Source organism: Musca autumnalis, unplaced genomic scaffold (genome assembly GCF_047663935.1).
Source record: "Musca autumnalis isolate F117 unplaced genomic scaffold, ASM4766393v1 scaffold_4, whole genome shotgun sequence".
Lineage (NCBI taxonomy): Eukaryota > Metazoa > Arthropoda > Insecta > Diptera > Muscidae > Musca > Musca autumnalis.
In genome coordinates, this window is record NW_027411977.1 from 78,185,526 (window position 1) to 78,204,137 (window position 18,612).

The 18,612-nt window shown below is 41.1% G+C and overlaps 1 protein-coding gene across 1 annotated transcript; it reads right to left on the bottom strand.

Moving 5' to 3' along the window:
- Positions 1-316: 316 nt before the first annotated feature.
- Positions 317-16,670, bottom strand: Cdc27 (cell division cycle protein 27). The gene is made up of 4 exons (XM_073987512.1): positions 16,007-16,670; positions 15,862-15,937; positions 12,081-13,301; positions 317-2,087 (listed from the first exon to the last, which is right to left on the bottom strand). Exons 1-4 carry the CDS (start codon positions 16,028-16,030, stop codon positions 607-609), a joined length of 2,802 nt encoding a protein of 933 aa, XP_073843613.1. The 5' UTR covers positions 16,031-16,670; the 3' UTR covers positions 317-606.
- Between the last annotated feature and the right edge of the window lie 1,942 nt (positions 16,671-18,612).

Genomic DNA, 18,612 nt, shown 5'->3' on the forward strand with positions numbered 1-18,612 from the left:
TTTATATTTCAGTAATTTGTGTTTAAATTTAAGGGCTACTTCAGATTAATTTTTGTATTTTATAGTAATATTATGATGCAAAAAAGTGTATAGTAGTAAGTCCACCATTGATGGGATGAGATGATGTCTTTTTATCGCAATCGTTAAAGTGCTTAGGATTTCTTTATTGGTTGGTGGCTTGCTTATTTGCTGTAATAAGTGACAGACAGTCAATATAAGTGATTACCGATTGTTCCAACTGCATTTAATTCTGTTTTTCTATTAAGTATTTCTAAATTGTTTTTTTTTTTTGTGGTAAAGAAGAAATAGCAAGAAATTAAAATTGTTTTAATTATTATTTAATGAATAATGTTTTACATAGCTCAAAAATACACATAAAATGAAAGGGCCCAGGGAATAAACTATAATAATCATAATATGTAGTATTATTAATAATAAAATCAACAAAAAAGGAAGTAAACGAAAGCATAATGGAAACAATATTACAAGTTTTATTTTAATATTATTTTTATTCTCTTTAACTATTCCACACTCAAGACCGGTCGGTCAACGAATATATGTCCTCGATCAGTCGTTGTATTAGAACATATAGATGTTTGGTGTTATTTAAAAATCACTATCATAGTTCACATCTTGGGCTTGTGTCGATTCGTCTGAACGCTCCGAGATGGGCTCTAAGTCGGCATCTAGACCGGCTTCATTCATGGTCGAGGGACAGCAGGGATTTGACATAGAATCAAAGGCATCCTTTATTTGATTATTGGCTCCTTTGGGATCTAGGTCTGTGGCCCAGCTAAAGTGCATCAGGGCCGAGTCGACGTTGCCTAACGTTTTATGAATTTTTCCTATTAAATAGAAGACGACTGACTCTTTAGGTACGATCTCTTTGAGTTCTTCCAGTTCCTTGAGCGCTTCTTGATGTCGTCCCAATGAGAAATAGATGGAGCCTCGGTGGAAACGGGCCAATGGATTCTTAGGATCTAGTGTGGCAGCTGTGTTGAGAGTTTGTAGTGCCTGTTCCTTCTTTTGCATAAAGTATTGCATAGCCCCAATATGCACAAGAATGACCGAGTTTTGTGGATTGATTTTCAGAGCTTTAATATAATGTAACTCTGCCAGTTCGTATTTTTCCTGTTTGGAATATATTGTACCAATGCCGAACCAGGCATTATAATGTCGTGGATCTCTGACCACAGCCGCACGGAAATAGTCCATGGCTTTATCCAGTTCTTCGGTCAAGACCAATTCATGGCCCAATAATGTGTAGCTGTAGACAAACTCAGGATCAACCTGCACTGCTCTTTTGAAGAACTTTATCGCAGTCTCGTGTTCTTTGTGCAACGAGAAGCAATTTCCTGCCACACACCAGGTTATGGGCGATGTTTTATTTTGATTAATCAAGTCTTGGGCTAACGCTGACAGGCTAACTTCTTTCTGCAGATGCCACAATGACGACGAATATATTTCCATATAGTCCAGGCGGTAGGGCTCTTGTTCGTGTATGCGTTTAAATATCGCAACGGCATTTTCATATTCCCTCAACTCGTAGTGGGACATTCCAATCAACGATTGCACCCAACTCGATGAGAAGTGATGTTTTGGAATTGTAGACTCTAAGTGTTTGATACAGGCTTTACATTGGAAGTGGGCTAACAGCTTATAACCCTCGCCCAAGTCTCGAAGCAGAGCCATCAGACCATCGGCAGATTGTTTCTTTAGCGATAGCAAATGGTGAGCCATAGTTTGGGCATTGTTGAGACTATTGTTCAGCTGCACTTTGGCATCTTCGGAGGTGCGATTCGTTGCCGATTGTGCCGATGTTATTGTCTCAACTTTTTCCTTGTCTTTGCGTAAATTTTTATCCGAAATTTTTTCGCTATTACTTTGATTACTGTTGGATTTGTCTTCAATCAGTTCATTGTTAAGACAAATCTTGCCCATACGTGTTTTAGTTTTGCGTGGAGGTGAGCGGGGCTGAACAAATTTATTCGATATATTTGGCGATTTGTTGTTTTCTTTTACGGAATATCCGCTATGACTAAAGAGGCGTGAACTACGTCTCACCGCAGCATTAGGAATATTTGTACCTGTTGAATGGAACGAATTGAAAATTATATTTTAATTGTGATTTGCTTGCGCTGAAGGTTTTATTATAAATAGTGTAATGAATATAAAATGGAACTGAGGTCAATATTTCATGAAGCACATATGCATTGCAGTTGTATTTTGATGTTATTTAAACTTGATATTTTAGGAAAAATTAATGAACTTTGTTTTGTCTTTGCATGCGTTCACCCGTGATGCAATGTTAAGCATGCCCGCCTTGAAAATGTTTTCTAACTCTCAGTCTCTGCAAAATGGGACCTCCTCTCGGTTATTTAATTAAAATAGAATTAAATAAACCTATATTGAACCTATACCTTAAGACATAGAAATCTATCCTGACAGCATGAGTCGACGTCCTATCGTCCATAGCGTAAATAGGTAGACATAAATGACTACAACCAAGCGGATACAGCAACAAAAAAAGATTGTCCAAAGCGAATTTTATGAAAACCGTACCTCTGTAGGCGGCCTCCGTAGCCATAAACAGTTATAGATACAATAAAGTTCGAAGCCAACATCCTCTTGCAATTTCGGACTGGTAAACGCGGTCTGTATTGTATTGTCCATATTGTAGTACTTCGTAACTTTTTACAGAGAACATATTATACTTGGTAGCCTTATTAGATAACCTTTCTTAATTGTCCATCTAATTCAACAAATCTACCTATATACGTTAGGCTATGTTAGGTTAAAGGATGCTTAACTATCTGACAACTACTTCACTCGGGGACCTTATGCTACTAGATCGCATGATCAACGATGGCTGTGAGTTGTTGTAACAGTGTTTTTATTTTATGTTTTTAAGTCCATTTTCTGCTTAATCAGTTTCTGAGTCTATCTCCAGTTCTAGGAATGTGGCTGCTTCGACGGGAGATAACAACGGATCTATTGGAATTAGTTCATTAGGTTTGGCCTGTGGCACATGCTGGGCAGATGTTTTGCACGGTGTCATCGATCCATGCTCTATAGGAATTTAGATGACTGCACCATCCCGAACGTAGTTGCGCCAAAACTACTTTGGTTCGTCGTGGCAGTTGACGCTCCTCAGCTGCGATAGAGGGGGGATGTTCTTCGAGGACCGCATTCCCACTTTAGTTGTTTATGACATCTGCGCCTGCATCCGTGTGAAAGCTATTTAAACCTGCATTGTAACATTGGACTTCTCTCCAATCCACCATGTGGCAATTAGGAAGTCTCTCACGGTAACACCCGAGCAAGTACTGCAACGAAAGCATTCAATTGTGTTGCTGTAATGGAAGAATCTTTGTCTCCTCATGTAGATGGTCCACTGAAGACATGAAGAAGACAGAAGGCATCCTGTTGCAGTTATCAGGGCGGCATTCTGGCAGGTTTTAATATTTTTAAATTGCATTGGACTAATATTATCGGATCATAGCTTACCACAAACCGACCCATCACGTTATATGTGTTCAACAAGGTTTCTTTATCTGCGCCCCAAGTGCTGCCGGCTAGGGACTTGAGGACCTTGTTCTACATCTCAGCTTGTGGCAGAAATCTATGGCATGCGCGGACGACATGAACATGCTGTTGAATGTGGCCCCCAGAATTATGGGGTTGTTTTGTAATGGAATTCTGCTACCATCGACCATGACATTCAACTACATGACGCACACTCATCCGCATACGTTACGATCTCAATGCCGTCTGGAGGGGCGGAATGCAGGAGAGGAAGAGTTTAAACAGTTGCTGAGATATCACCTCACCTTGGGGTGAGAGGACTAAAGCCTTAAGGGTCTTTGCTACGATTGACAAAAGCGAAATCGGTCTGTACAATTCAGCTTTGCTAACATCCTTGCCCGGCTTCAGTAGCGGTGTGGCTAGCGACAGGTTGTGAACTTTAGTAAGAAACTCTACTCCTGGCGTATCCATCTACTTCAAAATTACCATGGAGATTCCATCAGGGCCCAACGCTTTGAATAATTTAGCGTTCCTGATGATATTCGCAACATCATCCATTGTAAATTGTGGTAGTTCCAACTCGGCAGGAAGAGATCTAATGCGACGTGGTACTCTTTTCTTCGCCCTGACACTCCCCGGGTGCTGGACAAAATGTCGGTTGAAATAACTTGCGCACCTCATCGGATAAGTCAGCGTAACGTCGCCAAATGTGATGGAGGTCCTATATTTCTTCATTCCAGGATGACTTAACCGATGTGCATGAAGATAAAAATCGATTTTAACTAGCGGAGACAAAAACCACATCTCTAGTGGTATAACAGTTATATAACAGATTCGTACGAAGTTAAAAACGATTTTTAAGGATGTATGTTTTAGACTATTGCTCAGGATTTAGAAAAGCTGCGCGCGTACTAAAAGTTGCGTTGGACAGACGAAGGTGTCCACATTTTCATATTGTGGAAATTTTGAGATATCAGCTGCCGACCCATTGGCCCAATTAGTGGTGCACGCCATATATCCCTACGCGGAATATATTCCGCCTAGAGGGGCCTGCAATAGGTCCATACTCATATATGAAGGCATTTCATCATCGGTCCATTTTTTAAAATTTCTACAATGAATACCTTGGGTCTCAGCATTTTCTAATAGTCGACCCATTAGCCTAATTGGTGATGCACGCCATATATCCCTACGCGGAATAAATTCCACCTGGAGGGGTCTTCAATAGGTCCATACTCATAAATGAAGGCATTTCATCATCGGTCCATTTTTTTTAAATTTCTACAATGAATCCTTTGGGTCTCAACATTTTCTGATTGCCGACCCATTGGCCCAATTAGTGGTGCACGCCATATATCCCTACGCGGAATAAATTCCGCCTGAGAGCCTTCATTAGGTCCACCCACATATATAAAGTCTTTTCATAAACAGCTCATATCTCAAAATTCCCACAATATGAAAATGTGGACACCTTCGTTTGTGCAACTCAACTTTCCGTACACGCGTAGCTTTTCTAGATCCTGAGCAATAGTCTAAAACACATATCCTTAAAAATCGTTTTTACCTTCGTACGAATTTGTTATACAACTGTTATTATACCACTAGTAGTGTGGTTTTTGTCTCCGCTAGTTAAAATCGATTTTATCTTCACGCACATACTCAACCGTTGCCCACAATTCACTTCCCAGCAAACCAAATGCTTGATGTCCGACACGTCTGAACAATTTCGGAAGCAAAGTCGTTCAGATTTCGTACCGATTTCTAAACGATTTTTCGGATAGGAAATAGTTGAGATTTTGTACCGATTTCGTTCCGATTTCGGAACGAATGTCGGAAAGAAATTTCCTTTCCGAATTTCCTAAGGATTTTCTTCAGATTTCGTTACGAAATCGGACCGAAGTCGATCCGATGTAGCTAAGACATTTCGTTCCGAAATTATGTCAACCACTTCATACAACTTTCGTTAAGATATCGTTACGACTTCGGATCAGACATCGGACGTATCGTCCGAATTTTGTTCCGATATCGTTACGATGTCGGTACGATTGGTTTGCTGGGTTATTCCTGCTCCAATGTTGCTTTTCCGCTTATGCTGACCAACCAACCTGTAAACTTCCAGAGTCAGCTCCCTGCCTCTGGGGTCACGGGAGTTGGCACGGCGAAGCTCATCACGCTCAATTGCTCATACCTTGCAGTAGTCAGCAATTTCCTCTCTTTCCCATTTGCAAGACATAGATCTGTTTCTGCAGTAAACCGTGGATAATTTCTACTGTTAGTTTCAGGTCAAATTTCTTCAGGGAAAGTAGGTTGGTGGTTCTCCGTTTGGAGAAGATTGCCCAGATTGCTTTGGAAACCTTACATTTGGATTCATTGTTCCAAATATTGCTATTCTCATCTCGAAAACCATGTTCCCACGGCAGCGAGTTCTTTCGTACCGGATTGACCCGAAACCATAATGGTTCGGACAGCGGCTGCCAACCTTCCATTAAACCTATGCTTCTACGTAGGTTTCTATGCTGCTATAACGACTGGGGGTGGATTGATCGAGTTGTCGATTGCCACATCCGTTGACTCAGATCCGCTATTTCATTTTCTTCGATGTTAAAATTACCCAGGGCCAACATAAAGTTACATTCCAAAACTGCTTCTGAATTTATGAAGTTGGACCTGAGTGATTTAAGGACCTCCTGACTATTGACATAGATTGTCACCGGTTCAATCAACTATGTCTCTTTTCCTAATGCTTATCAGTTCTGAAGTTTTTTAAATTGCAAAGAATACGGCCTGGAAGACACTACAATTTACATTCAACATGTATGAGATTTGTATCGTTATGTACGCCTGACCCTTTGCTTGTTTCCATCTTGGTGACAGTTTCCGTCAGGTATGTGAACATTTATTGGTTCGAAGTTTATTTGAGGTGATATATAATCACTTATTTCTTCCAGTGGCTATTCTGTTCGTCGTTAATTGCATCCTGGTCGTATACAGAGTTGCGCCATAAATTTAGTTCAGTAAGCCTAAAGGCACTCTTAAATATCAGTGCCTGTGAAATGCTCTTCGTAGCACCGGTAGATTGATGAGCTATATCATTTTTTCCAGAAGGTTGTCCTCGCTATCCTTTTACAACTGTATAAATTTTTATGGGGCAAGTCCATACTCAAAAAGCTCTATGAAAACCCTGGCGGGGTTCTTATTTATAAGACTGTATCATAACTTTTAATATATGTTTGCGCCATTCTGCAAAATCGCGTTTTTTTTTTCAAGTAAAATTGGAATAATTTAAGTACAAATAAAAATTGGCACAATGTGTTCTAGGCTAGTTCTGGATGCATGTGTCAATTTATTTCATTTTTATTGAAACATTACCAATTTACAGCTTGATCGGCCCTATATTGTTCTTTTAGGGCTTTATTTATCTCACATCGAACGCTAATATATATGGGAGTAACAGAAATAGTCCTGGGGGAGTTTGCCATTCTCCTACCAGGCGCGTCTTCCCGGGTGGCGGATGGGAAGGGGGTCACTGCATTGTGTAGAGTCGGAGCCGTCCTTGGGCAACCAAAGGCGGACCCGACCCCGCACATTGTGGAGACCCTGGGGGTCCTCGAACCCCCCGTGGACCAAAAATTGGATCGGGGTAGTTCCCTTAAATAAATTAACTAAAATGGGTAGAAAGAATAGGAGAAATAAAGTTACGGTGCAGGGAGTTAATAACCCAGTACCGGCGGCAAGCGTTGGTGTGACCACAAGCCATGTGTCGTCGAGATCAACCGATTGTGATCCGGCTGTTTTAGGTGCGGATGTCTTGGCAACTACTGCTGTACCTGCTACAAGTGCATCAATTCCAACCCCCAAATTAGATGACGCCCGGCAATTCAAAAAGAACATGATTTAGCCAGGGCTGATGAAAGCCAGTCTACGGCAGACCGGACCGCAGTCGTGGGCGTTGACGACCTTCACGGGACCCTCAGAACTATTCATGACAGTTTAGAGAGGCAAGGTAGGGAACTCCTCGACCAGCTGAGCATTGTGAGGACACACTCCCGGAGGAATTGTTACACAATCTAACCCTGGCTGATGATGAGCTGGACACCACGGTGATCCCGGCCAAGTCTACACAGGAAGGTTGTTGTGACTCTAACAAAGGGAGTGCGAACCCTGATACCCAACCGGATGCAGGTCCGATTCCGACTGGTCCTGTGTCGGCACCTGCCGACAATAGGCTTCAAAGGAAGACTGCAACTGAAATGATGTCCGACGACGGGGAATCTAACGAGACGCCGACAACGGGCAGCGACTCGAAAGTTGCATCTGCACGAGAAGCATCGGATGCGAAGCACTACAAACGTGCTGTATCCTATCTCCGCAAGTTCGTAGGGAGAGATGCGAACTTGCATTCGGCGAGGGAGGTCCATCTCATCAGGGGTAAGCTGAAATTCATAAGGAAGTAGGAGAGAACTTACCCGCGTGAATTTCATCGCGAGCTCCAGGTGGAACGGATCTTCCTCCCGGATGAAGTAGTGGAGCCGGCTAAGCCTACTGCCTCTGGCAAATGTGCTACGCCGAAACCTATTCAGAAGCTTAACCCGAACCGACAGGTAAAGGAAAAGGCTAATGAGTGCACCCCCAAATCTACAGGCACCCCTAGTGATGACCGACCGGTGAAGGACTCTGCCTCAAAGTCCGATTCTGCTCCGAAAGGCAAGGGTGAAGCGGCTGGAAATGCTGGTCTCAATAGGAAGATGGTTAGACCAGCTAAGGAAACATCGTCTTCTGGAGAAACGAACAATGCCCCGCAGAATAAATCTGTTATTAACTTAACCGACGGTTGCTCGGTGATATGATGGGTACCTATAACGTGATCCTGGGATGCGACTCAAACGCTCACCATTTCCAATGGGGCAGCAAGGACACCATCAAAAGGGGTGAGTCTATATTCGACTTTATTTTATCATATAATTTACGAATATGTAACAGGGGTAATGATCCAACCTTTAAAATTAGGGATAGGGAGGAGGTCATCGACCTAACCCTCTCTAATCTAGATGACTCCGTCCTATGTAATTGGAGGGTATCTAAAGAATGTTCCTTCTCGGATCATTTGAAGATATCCTTTGATGTCATTTTGGACGGGGGTCGCCAAATGCCTTATAGGAACCCGCGAAGAACAAACTGGGATAAGTACACGGAACTAACGAATTCTCAACTGGCTCTTAACATTAATGTAAAACAGCTGAGGATCTTAATGGGACCGTAAAAAATCTTACAGACGTTCTTCTCCGTTGCCATAAGGAATCCTGTCCACTAACCTATCCTGGGAAGAAATCTCAGCCAGTGTGGTGGAACAAGGAACTTGGCGAGCTTAGAAAAACTACCAGGCGACTGTATAACAGGCCGCATGAGACTAAACTCGACATTGATTGGGACTCCTACAAGGTGAGTTTCAATAAATACAAGAGTGAGATCAAGCGAGCTAAAAAAAATCTTGGGTGAATTTCTGTGAGTCAGTAGAAGGAGTCAACGATGCAGCTAGGTTTCGTAGGATACTTTCCAAGGACCCTAAATCCATTGGAAGTATCAAGAAGCAAGATGGTGCGTGGACTGAGTCTGCTACCGAGACTCTTAACCTCCTGGCAGAGACCCACTTCCCAGGCTGTAAGGATGCGGACACCGTCAATAATGAATGTGACGACCTCTAAATTCAAGAGCCTAGGGATTTGGATCTCATTGATAAGGTGGTTAACAGAAATAAGATTAAATGGGCTGTCAACACTTTCAAGCCATATAAGTCACCTGGACCGGATGGTATAACGCCGGCTTCAATTTGCAGCGCCGCTTTTATATCAAATCCTGGAGGAGATCTATAGGGCGTGTTTGACTCTTATGTATCGGGTCTGTGGAAAAAGTTACTTACATTCCCAAAGCGGGAAAACCTAGTCACTCTGCACCAAAGGACTACAGACCCATTAGTTTATCATCCTTTCTCCTTAAGACTCTCGAGAGACTGATCGATCTGGAGATAAGGAGCCATGTAGACACCGCCTCTATGAGCAGCTCACAACACGCCTATATTAAAGGCAAATCTGTGGAGTCTGCCTTGCATGAGGTGGTTGGCTTCATTGAGAGGAATATGGAAAACTCAAACTTTACCTTGGCTGCCGTTCTGGACATAGAAGGAGCCTTTAACAACGTAGAACTTGAGTCCATAAAACTCTCACTTAAGAAAGTGAACACACCTGAACCTCTAACTTGCTGGATAAATAATATGCTAGAAAGCAGAATTATAAACTCCAGCATTGGGGAGACAAAAATTAGGAAAACAGTAACTAGAGGCACCCCCCAAGGAGGGGTGCTCTCACCGCTACTGTGGCTACTTGTTATAAACAATATTTTGATGGACCTGGACAATCAAGGTATAAAAGTTGTCGCCTACGAGGTACTACTGATTTCCGGTAAGTTTCCGTCAGCCATTTCGGAGCTTATGCAAGGAGCATTATCGACGCTGTCGCGCTGGGCTAAAGCCAATGGCCTTGGATTAAACCCAACCAATACAGAACTGGTAATGTTCGGCGTATTTGTACCACCATCACTGGATGGAGTGCAGCTTCAGCTCTCGCCCGAGGCAAAGTACCCCGGCACTATTCTGGACTGTCAATTGCGATGGAACAGGAATGCTGAGGAAAGGGCGAAGAAAGGATTGATTGCACTTTATTCATGTAAGAATTCCATTGGGAAAAGTTGGGGCCTAAGCCCATCGATTATACACTGGTTGTATAACACCGTGGTTAGTCCCATTTTATCCTATGGTTCTCTTGTTTGGTGGCACTCACTGCGCCAAAAATCGACATCCGGTAGGCTTAACAAGGTACAAAGAGCTGCCTCGATTCTCATAACTGGAGCCACCAGGAGCACACCACAGGCTGCTCTGAACGCAATGCTGAACTTAAAACCACTGAGTCTCAGCATTAAGTGTCAGGCAACTCGCAGTGCCCTACGGCTGCATGAACAGGATCTCTGGCGCGTTTGTACCTATGGGCATGGTTGTATCCTGAATGAATCAGGCATAAATGTGAACCAACGCGGAAAACTGAGCGACTATATATCACCAGTCCTGAGATTTGACGATATAGACGTCGTTATACCTAGTAGAGATGACTGGAACCGCAGTAACCCCCCTCTGGACGGTCTGGCTTTCTATACAGACGGTTCCAAGATGGAGGAAGGTACCGGGGCTGGCGTCTACTGTGAAAGGCTATCTCTTGAGTACACCTACAGGCTAGACAGCAACTGTAGTGTCTTCCAGGCTGAAATCTTCGCGATTTGGAAGGCAGCGGAATTGATAAAAAGTTTGGATGCAGAAATCTTTGAACCGGTGACTATCTTTGTGGATAGCCAAGCGGCTCTTAAAGCCATCAAATCCTGCAACATCAAATCCGATGTCGTCCTTAAGTGTAGATCAGCCTTGGGAACGCTAACTAACGGCTTCCGGCTATGCTGGGTACCAGGACACCGCGACTATCTGGGTAATGAAAGAGCAGACGAATTAGCTAGGCGAGGATCACAGTCCACAGACCTAGCTATCGCTGACTCTATCAAACCACCCATTTGTCATTTCTTTCAAAATATTAAAACGTTCTCTGACGAAAGAGCCAGTGAATTGTGGCATAATGAACCTAGGTGCATTGTGGCAAGATCCATATGGCCGTCTCTGTCAGTCAAAAGAACGAACTCTCTGCTGAACCTGAGTAAAGCTAAAGTTAGAGTAACGACGGGAGTCATTACTGGACACTGCTACATCAGGGCCCATACCAACAAATGGGATGAGGATGTTACTGACTACTGCAGACTCTGTGAGGACGAGGAGGAGTTAGAGACGATCGAGCACATCCTGTGTCGTTGTCCAGCAATGGCTCGTAGACGGCATAGGTTAGTAGGTGCTCACTTTCCACCGTGTCTAACTTTCTACTCAACTGTGGAACCTGCTGTGATCTACAACATCATCAAAAATCAAAAGTGGCTGGGACAGCACAACCTGAACGCGTAAAATAATTCAACTATTCTGCCTACCATTAGAAATAAATATTTTCTCCTACTCTAAAACTATTACTCCACTCTTAAACATTCTTGTAATCTATTCGTTCTTTCACTTTGCTAACAACTTTCTCTTTTTATTTCTTCCCCTATCCTCCCCTTTTTCCACCTCCTCTTTTCCTGCAGCTTTTTTCTACTGGATGATCACAATGGACCGGAAGGTCTCCGAGTGACGCAGTCACAATTAGTGGCTGCACATCCCCTAACCTAACAGAAATAGTCCTTGGACTGAATATACGATGTGAGCAAATCATTATATCTATCGGATTATAAATGCGCTTTAGAAGAGTTTTAATCAACTTTTAATATACTTTAATTTTAATTTTCTCTCTCCCTCTCTTCTGTTTTTCAGGCGGCGATGCTAATTTTTACAACACAGTTGCACATATCAACATAAATTTATGAAATATTTACTAAAGCAGCAAATATAAAGAGGAACTTTTGAAATAATGCAAACTTACCGCTTGAACCATTTCCCGTATTATTTGGAGTTCGTGGAGTTATGTTTCCAGTTTGTGTGAACACGGCCGGTTTGCTACCACTTCCAGAGTTCGATGATGTATCTTTGCGGTTTATCAAACTACTGACATGCCCCTTCATTTTTTTACCTATTACTTTCTGCTCCTGATTCACCTCAGCCAATGTTTGTGGCAATGGTGAATTTGTTATATTGAGATTAGATTGTGTGTGACCAGCACCACTGAAACTACCCAAAAACGATGAGTCACCACCACACGGACTATTTATGGGTAGAACACCAAAACTGGGTGTCGTAGGTGACATTGCTGATAAATATTTAAATTGTTTACGGAATGGTGTTCCAGCACCACCATCACCTTGTGTGCTTATGCCGCTTGTCTGATCCGAATTTGTCGTATAACCGACTGGAGTATCGTCCAACATCATCATACTGGCATTCTGTGGATTTTGATTTATGCCATTGCCAACAACACTCATACCGGTTGTGTTACCTCTTAGCATTGATATGGAACTATTTAGATTGTTATTGTTGTTATTTGGTGTGGTCATATTCTGTAAGGCTCCTAGGCCATTGTTATTTGATGGCGGTTGGATTTGTTGTTCTACGGGTGTGGAGAGTATATAATTTGAACTATTACACAATTGACTAACAAAACCGCCATCCGTTGAATTTGCTGGACCGAAATTTGAATTGTTCATACTACCACATTCGTTTGCCACACCGCCACCAAAGAGAATCATTGAACTTGTGTTCATATTGCCTTGGCAGGTGTTGAATATATCGGTATTGGGTATTTGAAATATACTATTGGCATCCGGATATTCACCCAATTGGCATAGATCGGCAAAAGCTTGCCACATAAATGGATTCAGCTTAAGCGCTTTTCGCAATGCCATCGTGGCAATTTTATTACGCTCCGTTTTAACACATATCTGTGCTATCAGCTGTAAGACGAAGCATGCTATTTCGCCAAATTCCTTCACGATGTCTTCAAAACTGTTTTTCATATCGCCAAATCCATTGCTGGTTAGAGCACATTCAGCTTCCGAGTATTTTTTAAGTTGGTATGCACATTTTGCCTGAAGGAAACGACATTGAGGAGAACGACGAGATTTTTCACGTAACAACCAGTATGTTTGATGGATGAGATTTGATCGGTAATAACTTGTGGCTAAGATGAAAATTGTTTCGTCTGTCTCCACTGCAAATAAAGGAAGGAAATTCAAATTTATTTACAAAATGTTTATTATTTATAAAAAGTTTTGGTAGTTTGTAATATTTTGTCCGTTTTTTAGTGTTTAGAAATGAAACTTTCTATTTCCGTAAGAACTTTGATAAACAAAAGCCTGTATATCAAATATCTATATTCCTATATCTGTCGGAAAAATATATTAGATAATGACAGAAAGATCAAGAGTATGAGATGAAGAATAGATTTCAATCAATGGGAACCGTTACTCCTTTTATGCGTTCTTGTAAGTTTCTCTATTGTCCCAAAAGCGAATCTTTTATCGGCAGGTGTCGATATAGGACCAACTGGACTAAAGATTTTTATTAATTTTCTCGTTTAGAATTAATATTGTTTTCAATTGATATTCAGATCGGCGCTCAGCTCTCCTGCCTTTACGAAAACGTCCAGGTCGTCATCATCTGACACAAGCATTCCTCTACTTTAGCTTTTTCACCTTACTTTCCACAGTCCTTTAAATCTATTTATGCACTTGTAGCAGGGTTGTGGGCACAGCAACAATTGCTACAGAAACTTGTTAAAATGCCACGGCGGCTGTTATATGCAACGTATTACTCGGAGGAATCTTTTTTCGCCAATATGCCTAGTACGAGCTCTTTTGATTCGTGCCGGGGTAGAGAAAACCCCTCGGCCATGGATCTGTTCCGTTAGCGAGGTCCGCATCTAACATATGTCAACGTCGGTGACATGTAATGAATGTAGGGAGTGGATGCACTTAGCCACTTCCAGGACTATTGCGATAGGAGTTATAATGCTTCTGGCTGCGCTAAAATCTCTCCGGAAATACATCGTTCCTGAAATCCAATGGCAACCGTCACCGCAACAAAGTCATCGAAGTTGATCCAAGAAACAAAGCTCACAGTTTGTAACGTTGATCGTACAAGAAGGGGAGAAGGAGTACTTGCCTACCTTATACACTAGTCCTTATCTCGCTTGAACCTAAATCTAGTGACCCGCACATGGAATGTGTGGAATGACCTGATGGGTACAGCGCTGGCCGAGCAAATTGGTGGCTTCACATTTTGAACGAAGACGCTACTACGAGGATAAGAGGAGATAGCCACCGCTCGTTAGACATAACCCTTTTAGCACCCCAAGTTTTATAAATCACGTGTCCTGGCAACCCGCCATTTCCCTTGGCTCAGACCATCTTCCGATCATCGTCTCCGTTAATAGACAACCCGATTTCATAACCTCTGACCGCCGTACTATTCCGGACCAAGTAAAAGCTGATTGACAGCGGTTCATAGAATTTACCAATCACCGCCTGCTGACAGAATACCCAAAATTAGATCAAATTTCCCAGGAGAGGCTACGGGACTAGCAAATAAGCTTGTGGAATTTACAAATAAGTTGTCGAAGACCCGAAGAGTGAAACAGGAAGTTCCCCAAGTAGGGGTTATATCTCCGAAACTGCCTAACCTCTACCTTTCTCAAAAATCCCACCCCCTTCAGACGGAATAGAGATCGCAATGTATGCGGATGATTGTACGATCATTGCGTAGACTCAGAGCAGTTCATCCACCTGAGTAATATGAAAATATCCGTCGCTAAATCCACTGCCACACTGTTCACCACATGGACTGCTGAAATGAGGCTCTCCCTGAACATATTGGTCGATGGTGTCCTGATTCCAACCACTAAGATAATTAAGAGTGTAACATTCGACAGTATGTTTACGTCGTCCGCGCCAACCACAGCTATTTGCGACAAGATCAGATGTAGGAAGAAGGTTCTTAAGTTGTTGGCCGGCACTTTAGGGGTAGCCAGGTAAAGGCATGAGAACCTCTAGATCAAGGAGTCTATCAGGTACACACAGATGTAGTTGCGCAGGTAGAACAAATGTGAATGCTGCACATGTAGACGTCTCCCGAGATATGGGCCTCTGAAGTTCCGATAATTCCCTTGTTTAAAGGACGGCTAATTGGAACAAATTTACAATATAAAAGAAAATCTTGAATTTCTTGTTCGTGCTCGAGGTTTGCACTTGTCCATGGGATAAAGTTTTAAATGCCCGACCGAAGTCCGACTATTTGGAGTAAGCTTTACAATGGAATCAATATTGGGGCTATTCTGAACGAAAATTACCCGTGATTTTTTTCACTTTCTCCCTTAAGTTGAAACGGCGGAAAGACAAACAGAACTCATGGGGAATTTTCGTTCAGAATAGCCCCCATGATCCGTTCAATAATTGCAAAGTTATAAAAAATGGGAATTTTCGATACTTCGAAGGCCCATATTTCCGGAAGTTGGACTTCCCCCAAAGAATTTATAATTTTGTAATCAGGACAAAATTACATATCTGTACTAAAAATTTCAGATTTTCCGTTAGCTGGGAGCTTATTCAATTTGTTCCCGGAATATTAGTACATTGAAGACACATTATGATTTTAATATTTGTCTTTAGTATTCCACTTTACAATCGAATATAGATAAAAATAGTTCAGTGTATTTTATAGTTCGTCATCTATGCTTGTCCATTTTATAACATCATTAGATAATTTTCACTAACCTTCGGAGCATAAACGTTCAGCCAAAAATACAGCATCCTTGTGATCATAATGATTGAGACAATGCCATATGGCAGCCTGAGAATAAAAACAATAAGAAAGTTTAAAAAATTTCACACATGTTGGCTGACAAACAAAACTCTATACCTGCACAGGCTCTTGTATGATCATGTTGTGTCACTGTATGTTGAAACCAGGATTTTGACAAATTATGTTCCCGATAAAGTTATTTGCTTGTATAGACAGTCTTTGCCAAAATAGTTTTATTGATTAGTTGTAGTTTTTTGTTTATGCAAAAGTAACATTAGGTTGGTATCCTTGTTTTGATTATAAATTATTTTTCACTCTGATACCACCTCTCACACAACATACGTTTTTCACATAAAAACGAACACTTTCCTCTTTGGCATAGGGTTAATAGACTCGCAATGCTCGCGATGATGATGTTTATGATGACGGTTGAGACCACCACCGCCGCCACCACCGTCTATATCAAATAAACGTACACAATTTTTTTTTACCTCAGTGGCAACAAAAACCAACTAAGGCCACTCGTTTCGTCGTGACTGTAAAATCGAAAGATTTTCACTTTTAATTTCCTCGATTTTTAATCTAATATTAACGTTATCTATCGCGAAATCTACAGAACTCAGCCTTTGTTGACTCTTATTTCGAACATTTTCGCGTGTATATTTTGCAGAAAACTTTTGAGAAAATTTTTAATTTTCTTAAACTAGAAATAGAAAAAAAGAGTAATTGATTAGGGATATCTAAGTCGGTTTTCGATTAATCGACTATTAGAAGTATAATGACAAAATCGTAGTCGACTATTGGCAGTGCGAAAACCACGCATAATCGGTTATTTCTAATCGACTTTCAATTTTTACCATAGGTCTGTTCGATAACCCAAAAGTTTGTACAATCATTTACAAAATGCTGTTCGATACTCTAAAGCTACACCCTGAAACTTTCATACGAAACTTTCACATTATTTTGGCGTTTATAGATCGAGTTCCATACTAAAGTGATTTTATGAAATTACTGTATTGGAAAACTCGACCTAAGAACGGCAAAAAATGGGAAAGTTTCGTATGAAAGTTTCAGCGTGTGGCTTTAGAGATAATGAATGCATTGGTGAAAATGGTTTGTTAGTCCTTGGTCACACTAGATGGTTTCATTGAATTTCATGAAATCCAGGGTTCCTAGGTCGATTTCCATACTAGAGTAAAATCATGAAGTTACTGTAGTGGGGAACTCGATTTAAGAATCCCTAAAAGTTTCAATGAAACCACTGTAGTGTGACCTTCAACTAACTTCGCTATTGTCTGCTCAAAATTGACTCTGTGTAAACGCCAGGTAAAGGAACAGACCAAAATGTATAATTTTACATATTCAGCTGTTCATTTTTAACGCAACAAATAAAACGATCGATTATAATTGATTTTTGGTTATCAATAAAAGTTGACGTTTACACATTATCAGTTTTGAATGACAGCTTTGCGTTTGCTTGCTAGTGTGGTCAATAACGGTCAAAACTGTGTACCCCACTTAACCCATGGTACAACAAATAATTGGTTTGTCTTTTTACGTACTGAACTTTACTGAACATTTTTTCTTCAGTAAAGTTTTGACAATTGTATAATTGAAATGTTGCTAAACATTACTGAAGAAACAATGTTCAGTAAAGTTCAGTACGTAAAAGGACAAACCTAAAGCTCTGTTCCAGAACTAAAAAGTTTTTACAAGTTTTACCACTTTTACACATTTTGCGTTCCCGTACGCAAATTTTATATGAAAATCGTTTACGACTTTTACAACTCTTACGACTTTAAAGTAAATACTACAACAAATACAACTCAACAACAACCACATAGAAATTTGTTTTTGTATGTAACGTTAGTGTCACCGGTATGTGTAAACAAAATAAGGAAATATCTATAAATTATTGGAATTTTAAAAACTAAAGGCCTGGGTACAAAACTGCTTTGCCTGCTTGCCTTGCTTGCTTCCGATAAAAGAATAATAAATAAAAAAGGGCAACCTAGTTCGAAGTTGGCTCGACATTAAGGCCTGGGTACATAAGCAGCCTCGCCTGCTTGCCTTACTTTCCTGCCTCATTTCTGACATAACAAAAATAAAAGAATAAAAAAGCCAGAGCAAATTTCGAACTGTGTTGCCCTTTGCTTTTTTATTCTTTTAGCAGAAGTAAGCAAGGCAAGCAGGCAAGGCAGCTTATGTAAGAAGCATGACATTCTTGCTTATGTCATATCTGATAAAAGACTAAAGACCAAGTTCGATAAAAAGATTTCAGATTCACATTTGAATTAGGTCGATCTTGGTCTTTAGTCTTTTATCAGATATGAATTAAGCAGGAATGCCATGTTTCTTATGTGTCGAGGCCTTAAAGACCAAATTCGACCTAATAAAAAATTTTAAGAATCACATTTGAATTAGGCCGATCTTGGCCTTTAGTCTTTTATCAGATATGACTTAAGCAGGAATGCCATGTTTCTTATGTGTCGAGGCCTTATAGTACGTTTATATATAACCGGATTTAACAAACCCACTGGGTTTTAAATGTCAATTCCATTGGTTATATGTCAAATAAATCCTCACAAAGAAGGTTAACCCGGCAAAAAGGCTCTAATGTGTACGGCGTTGCCTGCTTACCTTGCTTGCTTCTGATAAAAGAATAAAAAAGAAACGGGCAACCCAGTTCGAAATGTGCTCGGCCTCCTTTATTCTTTTATTTT

What these genes read in the sequence shown, in the direction of transcription:
- Cdc27 (XM_073987512.1), bottom strand. Translation starts at nt 16,030, where the DNA reads ATGATCATACAAGAGCCTGTGCAG. An exon ending in TCATACAAGAGCCTGTGCAG is followed by an intron (nt 15,938 to 16,006) that starts GTATAGAGTTTT and finishes TTTTATTCTCAG; the next exon opens with GCTGCCATATGGCATTGTCT. An exon ending in TGAACGTTTATGCTCCGAAG is followed by an intron (nt 13,302 to 15,861) that starts GTTAGTGAAAAT and finishes CTTTATTTGCAG; the next exon opens with TGGAGACAGACGAAACAATT.